This window comes from Carlito syrichta, unplaced genomic scaffold (assembly GCF_000164805.1).
Source record: "Carlito syrichta isolate Samal-C Ts95f unplaced genomic scaffold, Tarsius_syrichta-2.0.1 Scaffold306309, whole genome shotgun sequence".
In the NCBI taxonomy this organism is placed as follows: Eukaryota; Metazoa; Chordata; class Mammalia; order Primates; family Tarsiidae; genus Carlito; species Carlito syrichta.
In genome coordinates this window covers 108240-120525 of record NW_007250405.1, presented here as the reverse complement: position 1 = coordinate 120525, position 12286 = coordinate 108240, and the positions used below count along the sequence as shown (strand labels likewise).

Sequence of the window (12286 nt, the reverse complement as noted above, 5' to 3'; positions counted from 1 at the left end):
TCCACTCACCTCAGCCTCCCAAGGCACGGGATTACAGGCTGAGCCACTGAACCCGGCTCTCTGTACTATTATTACAATTTTGCTATGAATCTCAAATTATTTGAAAATAAAAAGTTAAAAAACAATAAGGGAAACAAGCAATTCAATGAAACATCTTCTGCATAAATACAGATTCTTACACAGTATCCCAACAGTCTATAACGCAATTGACTTCAAGCTGGCAATTTTACCCAGAGTTTTCCTTGTAAACACATTTGCTTGAAATAAAGCAGCTAAAACAACTAGATGTCACATTTCTTAGTTTTTCTCGAAATTCTGTCAGCTCAGATTACTACTTTCTCCCGTGGTGACTCGAACCTGTTTAACTGCTGCTTACATCATAAAAATGTTGTTGGAGCAAGAGGTTGCTGAAAAGAAAAATGAGAAATGCAGGGAGGCTGTGCAGAGTGGCTCACACCTGTAATCCCAGCACATTAGGAGGCTGAGGCAAGAGGATCACTTGAGACCAGGAGTTCAAGACCAGGCTGGGCAATATAGTGAGACCCTCATCTCTACAAAATATAGATAGATGATAAATAGATAGATAATAGATAGATGATTGATGGGTGAATAAATACAGAGAGAGATAGATAGATAGAAAGAAAGAAAAATGCAGGGAACTTCACTGAGGCCTGTGCAGCTGGTAGATTTTTAAAGCCCTATCGCCATCAGCTCTTTATTTCAACCCTCAGATTTAGTCAATACTAAGATCAAAAGATTTTTGCTAAGATCTAGTGTAAACTTTAGAATAAAGCAATTAATCAAGAAACCTATATTAGAATAAAAATGTGTGAAACATTCTTACCTACATTGAAACAGTTGTTACGAATTTTTTTTTTTTTTTTGAGTTGAAGTCTCACTCTGTCACCCAGGCTGGAGTGCAGTGACAAGTCACAGCCACTGCATCCTCAACCTGCTGGGCTCAGGCGATCCTTCTGCCTCAGCCTTCAAAGTAGCTGGAACTACAGATGTATGCCACCACGCCAAGCTAATTTTTCTGATTTATTATAGAGATGAGGACTCACCAAGTTGCCCAGGCTGATCTCGAACCCCTGGACTCAGGCAATCCTCTCGCCTCAGTCTCCCAAATTACTGGGATTACAGACTGAGCCACTGCACCCAACCAGTTGTTACTTTTTACTTAAGTGTTTTCCAAACTAAATTCAGTGTGCAGTTGAGCAGAAATGGTAAGTAAAACTGTGGATAAGAAAACTGAAAACAGGCCAGGCAAGGTGACTCATACCTATAATCCCAGCACTTTGGGAGGCTGAGGTGAGAAGATTGCCTGAGCCTGCATGTTCGAGACCAGCCCTGGCAACTTGGTGAAACCTCATCTCTACAATAAATTAAAAAAATTAGCTGAGCATGGGTGGTGCATGCCTGTGGTTCCAGCTACTTGGAAGGCTGAGGTGGAAGGATTGCCTGAACCCAGCAGGTTGAGGCTGCGGTGGCTGGGAGCATGCCACTGCCCTATAGCCTGGGTGACAGAGTGAGACTCCACTCAAAAAAAAAAAAAAGAAAATTAAAAACAGATTAGGCACAGATAGGTACATAGATATCTGGATATATCAGCGCTGACCATAAAAAAGATAAACATTGCATTAGAATGTAATATATTTTTCACAAGAACATAATTTAAAATGAATGAAAAAGTACAAATATAAAATGTGGAAATTACTAAGAACAACATATCAACTTATCTTGAAGCAAATTATAATTATAGAATATAAAGCTATAATAAAGTATTTCCCGCCGGGCTCGGTAGCTCAGCCTGTAATCCCACGCCTTTGGGAGGCTGAGGTGAGTGGATTGCCTGAGCCCACGAGTTCGAAACCTGCCTGGGCAACTTGGTGAGACCTCATCTCTACAATAAAATCAAAAAATTAGCCGGGCGTGGTAGTGCGCGCCTGTAATTCCGGCTACTCAGAAAGCTGAGGCGGAAGGATGGCCGGAGCCCAGCAGGTCGAGGCTGAGGTGGCCGGAGCGGCCACTGCACTCCAGTCTGGGCAACAGAGTGAGACTCCAACTCAAAAAAAATAAAATAGAAGATGGCGACGGCATAGGTGAACTGGTGAGATTCTCTGAACGGACCAAGACTGCATACTGCTGAATAGACAGACTGCCCGGCTTCCTTTCTCTTTTGACAAGGTCATCTCACTCCATCACCCAAACTGGATTGCAGTGGTGCAGTCATGGCTCACTGCAGCCTCTAACTCTTGGCCTCAAGTGATCCTCTCACTTCTACATTCCAAAGTGCTAGAACTATAGGCATAAGCCACAGTGTCTGGCCTCTTTTTTTTTTCCAAGCCTCGCTGCTCTCTCTAGGAAAAGAGTTACACCTTGAGCAGAAGAAATTAGAACAAGAATTCACAAAAGTCTTGGCATGGTGGCTTATAGTTGTAATCCCAGTACTTTGGGAGGCAAAGGCAAGAGGATTTCTTGAGTCTGGGAAGTCAAGACCAGACTGAGCTACATATCAAGACTGGGTCTACAAAAAAATTGTTTTAATTGAAAAAAAAATTCACAAAAGAGATTCACCAGAATAAGTAAATGAGTGACTTGGGATGACCTTTGCAATTGTGACCTATATGACTAAGAAAGAAAATATAGAGGATCTAGAAGACTGAAACTAACATCTCTGACTCATATTGCTCCCTTGCACAGGTTTTCTACTGAAAGTCGACCAAAAGTCAAGTCTTCCTCAAGTTTGAGAAACTCCCCAGACAACTAACTGATTAACTGCCCCTCCCCTTTACTCCACTTCCCACCTGAGTCCCAGAAAAGAAAGATTTAAAAAAATCTTAGAAATGATTGTCCCAGGGCAAGTCTACTTGTCTCCAGAAGCATCAAGGCTTTCAACAGAAATCTGGAGACATAATTAATTTGTGTTCAGTTTAATTTTTTTAGTCAATAAATCATCACTGGGAGTTGGCATGAGGACAATTTGAAATTCAAAATGTAGCCAGGTTTGGTGGCTCAGCCTGTAATCCCAGCACTTTGGGAGGCTGAAGTGAGTGGACTGACTGAGCCCGCGGGTTCGAGACCCGCCTGGGCAACTTGGCGAGACCTTATCTCTACAATAAATCAAAAATTAGCCAGGTGTGGTAGTGCATGCCTGTAATTCCAGCTACTTGAAAGGCTGAGGCGGAAGGATCTCTAGGAGTGGCCACTGCACTCCAGCCTGGGTGACAGAGTGAGACTCCGACTCAAAAAAAAAAAAAATGTATTTGAGACAGTGGAAATGTTCTATATCTTGCTTGGGGTGGTATTGAAATAAGCGTATACATTTGCCAAATTCAAATTGTGTACTTAAAATGAGTACATTTTTATGGTATGTAAATTATACCTGTTTTAAAAAATATATGCTATTTCCATAAATACATGCTCTTATGATACTGAAAAAATAAACAATTTTCATTCATGTAAATTGACTTGATGTTATCTGAATCAATTAGTGAGAGATTAAACTTTTTGGAATTTCTGCCTTGGGACTTCTAAATCTAGAAGACATGATGAGCAGATAAAACATGGTAAGACTTTTTTTTTAATCTAAAAAGATCAGGGACTCTCCCTCTTTTCAGAGTTGGGGGCTCTCTGTTGACAGCTGTGGAAGAAAAATCCTAAGGCATGTTTTGTTTGTTTTTTTGAGTTGGAGTTTCTCACTCTGTTGCCCAGGCCGGAGAGCTCACGGCCACTGCAGCCTCGACCTGCTGGACTCAGGTAATCCTTCCGCCTCAGCCTTCCAAGTAGCTAGAACTACAGGCGCGTGCCACCACGCCCAACTAATTTTTTTTTTAATTTATTGTAGAGATGATGAGGTCTCGCCAAGTTGTCCAGACTGGTCTCGAACCTGTAGGCTCAGGCAGTCCTCTCACCTTGGCCTCCCAAAGTACTGGGATTTTAGGCATGAGCCACTGTGCCTGGTCCTAAGGCATTTTTAAGAGCAAATTACTCATTCAATCTTACTGCAGTTTTTCACCGTCTAACTTACTACCTGCCATCTATTGAACCCTTTGTAATAACTCCCTCCTTCTTTTGTTTTTCTGTGCCATCTTTTCTGTTCCAAATACCTGATATAGAGTGGAACTTACCTTGAAAACCAGGATCCCAATCCTGACTTTCTACCACATTCTACTGCTGATCTTGACCTTGAACTTGTGAACTTAAACTATCCAGGTCTTCATTTCTTTCTTTGATGAGGAAGACAGGCCAAAAAAAAAAAAATTGCTATTTTACTTAAATTTAATTTTTTTATTACTAAAGAATGTAGAAAAAAACAATTCAAGCAGCAACAAAAGCATATAAAAGGAAAAAGTGAAAGTCTGTCTACACCATTTATCTCCATGGGGTAACTGTATTAATTTGGGTATATTCTTTCAATTTTTTTTTTTTTGAGTCAGAGTCTCACTCTGTAGCCTAGGCTGGAGTGCAATGGCACGCTGCTCACGACCACCGTAGCCTCGACCTGCTGTGCTCAGGTGATCCTTTTGCCTCAGCCTTTCAAGTAGCTGGAACTACAGGCCTGTGCCACCATGCTCAGCTAATTTTTTGATTTATTTGTAGAGGTGAGGTCTTACCAAGTTGCCCAGGCTGGGCTCAAACTCATGAGCTCAGGCAATTTTCTCACCTCTGCCTCCCAAAGTGCTCAGATTATAGGTGTGAGCCACAGTGCCCAGCCTCTTCCATATTTTTAAGGCAAAAAAAAAAAAATCAATGATGTATGCTATTATAGAATTTTTTCTTTTGACATTACAATTTACATTCCCCTGAGAAGCAATGTAAGATCCACAAGAGTAAGAACTTTGCTTTGTTCATTGCCATATTTCTGGAGACTAGAATAGTGCCTGGAACAAAGTCAGTGCCAATAAATGTTCACTGAACGAGTGAATGACATTAATCATCCTTCCTGGCAGATCAACTAGAAGTTCCACTGGGCCAGGGATGTGTCTATTTGGCCCCCTTCTATGGTCCTAGCACTCCAAAGGGCCTGGCACACAGTAAGCATTTAATAAGTATTTGTTGCATTAGCAAAAAAGCTTAATGGTGAAACTGCCTAATTCTTTTTAAAAGCACCCATGTATAGACAGAACGCCATAATCAATTATTCCTTTATTAATGTAGAAAGTCTCTTACAAACACCATTGTGCTGATCAGCCCTGTATGCATACCCCTGTTTAAAGATTTTTGTAGAATAAGAATCTCTTTTGGGTGGAACCATTGATCTGATTCAGATGTGTTCTGAAGTCCCTTCCCACTAGCGATTAATTTCTCCACCTGTATGAGAACTGCTGCCTATACTTAATTTTCAAAATGATCTTCCTTACATATCTCCTTGTAGAAAGTCAGTGTCTTTCAAAACTATCTAGATGCAGCCCAGACACTAGAATTCACAAGGCACGACTCCTAGAGACAAACAGGTTGCCTACAGCCCTACTGACCAACATCGACATGCAGAACAGCTGGGCTTTGTCATCACCTAGGGAAAAACAGTTTTCTGGCAGTGATAAGTTCATAATGTGGATCCATTCTTTTTTTTTTTTTTTTTTTGAGCTGGGTCTTACTCTGTAGCTCAGGCTGGAGTGCAGTGGCACAATCATGGCCACCATAGCTTTGAACTTCTGAGCTTTTTTCTGTTTTCTGTCATCTCAGTCTTCCCAAAATTCTGAGATCAGAGGTATGAGCCACCACACCCAGTTAATATTTAGTAAGTTTTTGTAAGAGTTGTGTCAGGCATTGGGGAAGCAAGAATAAGTGAGATAGACCTAGTCTTTTCTTTTTTGAGTTGGAGTCTCACTCTGTTGCTTAGGCTGGAGTTCGGAGGCACACTCATGGCCACCCCAGGGTCAACCTGCTGGGCTCAGGCGATCCTTCCACCTCGGCCTTCCAAGTAGTTGGAACTACAGGTGCATTCCACCATGCCCAACTAATTTTTTTTTTTTTTTTTTGAGTTGGAGTCTCACTCTGTCACCCAGACTGGAGTGCAGTGGCCGCAGCCTCGACCTGCTGGGCTTCGGCGATCCTTCCGCCTCAGCCTTCCAAGTACCTGGAATTACAGGCATGCGCTACCACGCCCGGCTGATTTTTTGATTTATTGTAGAGATGAGGTCTTGCTGCCCAGGCGGGTCTTGAACCCGCAGGCTCAGGCAATCCACTCTCCTCAGCCTCCCAAAGGCACAGGATTACAGGCTGAGCCACCGAGCCCGGCTTTTATTTTTTATTTAGTGTAGAGATGAGGTCACCAAATTGTCAAAACTGTTCTTAAACCTGTGGGCTCAGGCAATCCTCTCATCCCAGCCTCCCAAAGTGCTGGGATTATAGGTGTGAGCCACTGCACCTGGCCCCAGACCTAGTCTTTACTACAGATTGCTGGAGGCCTTTGTCTGCTTTCCACCAGGAAACTGAATTTGTGTCCCAGTCATTGCTTCTTCTTCTGTGAAAAATACAGCTCCAGTTTTCTCCGTGAATGGAGAAGTTGATTAGAGATATTTTCTTTCGAGCACACAACAAGCAAAACTTGGCAACATACACCTAGCAAACACACTTCCTTTTCCCCAGAAGTTTCTGCCACACCACAGGCCTGCTAGGCTGTCTTCTTCTTCTTTTTTTTTTTAGTCTGAGTCTCACTCTGTCGCCCAGGCTGGAGGGCAGTGGTGTGCTCCTGGCCACTGCAGTCTCCTGCAGGGCTCAGGCAATCCTTCCGCTTCAACCTTCCAAGTAGCCGAACTAGAGGCATGCGCCACCATGCCCAACTGATTTTTTGATTTATTATAGAGATGAGGTCTCGCCAAATTGCTCAGGCTAGTCTCAAACCTGTGGGCTCAGACAATACTCTCATCTCCGCCTCCCAAAGTGCTGGGATTATAGGTGTGAGCCACCGCACCCGACCTAGGCTATCTTCTTAACTGAGGCAGAGGAGAGCTGTGTGGTGGCACTCACTGCAAAAAAGGCAACACTCAAAGAAACCTAAACCTCCACACTTGGAGGAAATCTTCAAGATCATGTAGTCCAGGCTCAGTCATTTCTTTTCTTTTTTTTTCTTTTTCATTCAGTGTCTTACTCTGTTGCCCAGGCCAGAATGTAGTGGCATGTCATCACAGCTCACTGCAGCCTTGACCTCCTGGGTTCAGGTAATTCTCCTGCCTCCGTCTCCCAGGTAGCTGAAACTGACAGTGCATATCACCATGCCTGGCTATTTTCTTTTTTGTTGTTGTTGTTAAGTTGGAGTCTCACTCTGTCGCCCAGGCTGGAGAGCACTGGCAGGCTCACGGCCACCGCATCCCTAACCTGCTGGGCTCAGGTGATCCTTCTGCTTCAGCTTTCCAAGTAGTTGGAACTACAGGTATGCACCACCACGCCTGGCTAATTTTTTCATATATTGTGGAGATGAGGTCTCGCCAAGTTGCCCAGGCTGGTCTCGAACCCGTGGGCTCAGGCAATCCTCTCACCTCAGCCTCCTAAAGTCCGGGGATGATAGGCATGAATCACCGCACCTGGCTAATTTTTTGATTTATTGTATAGATGAGGTCTTGCCAAGTTGCTCAGGCTGGTCTGGAACCTGTGGGCTCAGGCAATCCTCTCACCTCAGCCTCGCAAAGTGCTGGGATTATAGGCTGGAGCCACTGCACTGGCCTAAATTTGTTATTTTTTGTCAAGTTGTGGTCTTGTTACGTTGTCTAGGCTGGTCTCTAGCTCCTGTGTCAAGCAATCCCTGCTGCCTCAGCCTCCCAAAGTGCTGGGAATACAGGCAATAACCACTGCACCTAGCCTATCCAGTAGTTTCTTAACCTTTTTTTTTTTTTTTGAGTTGGAGTCTCATTCTGTCACCCTGGCTGGAGGACAGTGGCACACTCCATGCCACTGTAGCATCTACTTGCTGGGCTCAGGCAATCCTTCTGCCTCAGACTTCCAAGTAGCTGGAACTACAGGCACACGCCATCATGCCCGGCTAATTTTTTTGATTTGTTGCAGAGATGAGGTCTCACCAAGTTGCCATGGCTGGTCTCGAACCCGCAGACCTCAGGCAATCCTCTCACCTCGGCCTCCAAAAGTGCTGAGCTTATGGCGTGAGTCACCGCACCAGCAGTTTCTTAAACTTATAAGGATCACACATCTTTTTGGAAATCAGTAGCCCCTTCAAATTTTGTATACCAAAAAGACATGCACACATCTCAATAAAGAGTTTTCACTGGATTTTCAGGCGCTTCACAGACACATCATGTCTTCTTGGCACTCCAGAAACCCCATGTCAAGAATTTCTAATGTATATAAAAGCCTGCTTAAAAAAAAAAATTAGCTGGGCATGGTGTGCACCTGTGGTTCCTGGTACTTGGAAGGCTGAGGCAGAAGGATTGCCTAAGCCCAGCAGGTGGAGGCTGCGGTGGCTGTGAGCGTCCCATTGCACTCCAGCCTGGGCGATGGAGTGAGACCCTTGCTCAAAAGAAAAAAAACATGACATAGTTGGATCTATTGCATTGAAGGGTGACAACCCAGTGGTTGTCAACATTGCTGTCCATTGCTGATGTAGCGGTAATACTCAGTCGGATCCTCTATCTCATAGACATTCTCCTCAATGGTGTAGATGTTTTCCTCTGAACGTATCCCCTGTGCTGCTGCGTTTGCCATTCCAGAGGGAGGGAGGTTGGCCAAAGAGATGAGGCTGTGGAAACAAAGTGTTGGAGTGGAGTTAAGCATTTCTCAGGTAACAGGAGAAAGTTTGTCACGAGAGCAGGCTTTGTTGAAGAGACATCAGCCAAGTAAATCCACTGCATGATCCTTGATGGGAGGGCACATAAAATAACAATAAAATAATATGAGAACAACTGAGAGGTTTTTTTTTTTAGCGACACGGTCTCACTCTGTTCCCTAGGTTGGAGTGCAGTGGCATGATCATAGCTCACTACAACCTTGAACTCCTGGGCTCCAGCGATCCTTCTACCTTAGCATTCAGAGTAGCTGTGATTACAGGTGCTTGCCACCATGCCTGTCTCAAGTCCTTAATTTTCTATGACATCTATAATTTACAAGTAGAGATGAACATTGACCATATACTTTCACACATAATGAATTAATGCATGTGAATGTTACCTGTGAATATTATCATATTTCCAAGTTTCAGCTCTAATGAAGAATACTGGCACAGATTCTCTAAAACCACTGATAATTAATTATTTTATTTGGTCTTATTTGACTTTTTTTTTTACTGCAGATAATCTTGTCTTCATAATATACCGTATTTTACTTAGTTTAAAATGATTAATCATTTAGATAGTACTTAGTGGAAATTTTTCTTTCTTGAAATAAATTGCATTCTATTTATGTACCAAATGTCACTAAAACTCTAAAATCTAGTAAAAGTTATGTAAGTTATGCCTCTTTGGAATGGTTGTATGTGTATAGTTAGGAATGGCAATTAAGACGTGAATATATAATAAATCAGGCAGTAGTTCCCTGCCCTAATTGTACATTAGAATTAACTGGAAAACTTTTACTTTTTTATTTTTTTGAGACAGGGTCTCGCTCTGTCACACAGGCTAGAGTGCAGTGGCATGATCGTGGCTCACTGCAGCCTTGAACTCAAGAGATTCTCCTGTCTCAGTCTCCCAAGTAGCCAGGACTACAGGTGCATGCCACCACATCTGGCTAATTTATTTTCTGTAAAGATGGGGTCTTGTTTTGTTGTCCAGGCTGGCTGGCATGGAACTCCTGGCCTCAAACAATCCTCCCACCTCAGACTCCCAAAACACTGGGATTACAGGCAAGAGCTACCACCTGGCTACCTGGAGCGCTTTTAGAACAATACCTATGTTTAGGCCTTATCCCCAGAGATCTTAATTCAATTGCTCTGGGGTTGACCCTGAATGCCTGCTTAAACGCCCAGGTGATTAGAATAGTAAATCAGCCTGTAATCCCAGCACTTTGGGAGGTGGAGGCAAGAGGATTGCCTGAGTCTGGGTTTCGAGAAGAGCCTGCACAACATGGTGAGACCTCTTCTCTACAATAAAAATCAAAATTAGCCAGGCAAGGTGGCAAGCACCTGTAGTTCCAGCTACTTGGAAGGCTGAGAGGGAAGGATCACCTGAGCCCAGCAGGTTGAGCGTACGGAAGCTGTGAGAGCGCTGGGCGACAGAGTGAGACTCAAACTCAAAAAAAAAAAAGAATAGGAAATCAGACTTGAGAACACCTGGCCTGGGCAGTAGAGACTCTGAGAGTAGATTTTGGGGCTTTTGTTCACTTATGTAACCCCAAAGTCCAGCCCAGATATAGTAGGTGCTCTATCAGTTCAAGGATCAATTCATTGAATAAACCCATTAATGCAGATATGAACAAGCATTTGTTACTAATAGGGAGATAAATTTTTTTTTTTTTTTTTTGAGTTGGAGTCTCACTCTGTCGCCCAGACTGGAGTGAAGTGGCTGCTCCTGGCCACCGCAGCCTCGACCTGCTGGGCTCCGGCGATCCTTCCACCTCAGCCTTCCAAGTAGCTGGAACTACAGGCGTGCACTACCACGCCCGGCTTATTTTTTGATTTATTGTAGAGATGAAGTCTTGCCTAGTTGCCCAGGCAGGTCTCGAACCTGCGGGCCTAAGCAATCCACTCACCTCAGCCTCCCAAAGGCGTGGGATTACAGGCTGAGCCACCGAGCCCAGCTGGGAGATAAATTCTATACCTTAACTTTAGAACTAAGGCAGCTAGATGTACAGCAGCACAGCAGCACTTAAATTGTTGCTTCATAATTAGACCTATGGCAAAAAGGAAGCATTGAAATATGTCTGCAAAACCTATAGCAGCCTGTTGAAATAACTTGCTTGACATGCATAAGTAACTCCATTTTGTAACAGATCTTCCGTCTTAGCCTAGAGATGATCCCCTTATGTAACCTCGTAATCATACTGCATATCCACATTCCTGTGCCACTCGGTGATTGGAAACTCCCTAGTTGCATACATTCTATAACCATCCGTACTCCTTACTACCCCTTACTAATCATATGGTTTGCCAAGAAATATCAATCAAACTGTACAACTTATGTAATGTTTACCTTTAAAAACCCACTACTCACTCTGTTCGGGACTGAAAGTTATTTGGGACACTAGTCCACTCTTGGTCACCAGCGTCAATAAAGGACTCATAATCTGACCTTCCCTGTGTGTCAGCATTGTTTCTTGCAATCCAACTATAACAGTATGAGCTTAGATCCCAAAACCCCAAGGCAGGACTTCTCAGCATGAAGATCAAAGCCATATTAGAGTAGGACCCTCCAAGATTCCCACGTTTCCCCCACTCCCATTCTATCACTCTTACCTTAAATTCTGTGACTTCTCTTTGCTATGAGAATACCCTAGGTAAAGGGGAAAGAAAAGCCAATAAAAACACTTTCATAAAATAAATGAGACAAGAAGTAAAAATAGGCTCACTGGAAGAAGGTATGGTTTAGAGAAATCTGGTCACACCTTAGATTAAATTACATCAAATTCGCAATGTGTGTCTTAGTTTATCATATGGACTATGTTAGAAAGGAAAAGATAGCCAGGCCAGATGGTTCATGACTGTAATCCCAGCAATTTGGAGGATAAAGCCAGAGGACTGCCTGAGTCCACAGGTTGGAGACCAGCCTGGGCAACTTGGTCAGAGCTCATCTGTACAATAAATCAAAACATTAGCTAGGTGTGGTGGCACACCCCTGTAGTTCCAGTTACTTGGAAAGTAGAGGCGGAAAGACCACCTGAGTCCAGCAGGTCAAGGCTGCAGTTGTGAACAGGCCATTGCACTCCAGCCTGGGTAACAGAGTGAGACTCTAACTCAAAAAAAAAAAGGAAAAGATTGAAAGGAAGGAAGGAAGGAAGAAAGAAAGATGCATTTTTAAAAATTTAACAAATATTATGGGGCATCTACTATGTGCCTGGCAGTTTGCCATAAAAGTGAATTGTGAGCTCTAATTTCATGACGCTTGCATTCTAATGAGGGAGACCAAAAAAGAAAACAGTAAATAGAAAAACAAAAGAATTGAAAATTATGATGTATTACAAAAGAAACCAACAACACTGAAACAGACAGTAGAGAGGGTGGCCAGGGGAAAACTCTCAAAGATGACCTTTACCCTCAGTTCTTTTTTATTATTATTTTTTTTTTTTTAATTTTTTTGAGATGGAGTCTCACTCTGTCACCCAGACTAGAGTGCAGTGGCCGCTCCGGGCCACCGCAGCCTCGACCCGCTGGGCTCTGGCGATCCTTCCGCCTCAGCCTTCC

General features: G+C 43.4%; 1 protein-coding gene across 1 annotated transcript in view; it reads right to left on the bottom strand.

Moving 5' to 3' along the window:
- Nucleotides 1-8535: 8535 nt before the first annotated feature.
- HAVCR2 (hepatitis A virus cellular receptor 2) overlaps nucleotides 8536-12286 on the bottom strand; it is a 23795-nt gene continuing 20044 nt past the window's right edge. The window contains exons 6-7 of the mRNA XM_008062987.1: nucleotides 11342-11378; nucleotides 8536-8695 (exon numbers count right to left, since the gene is read on the bottom strand). Coding sequence (XP_008061178.1) covers nucleotides 8536-8695; nucleotides 11342-11378 — 197 coding nt within the window. The remainder of the gene's footprint in view (nucleotides 8696-11341; nucleotides 11379-12286) is intronic.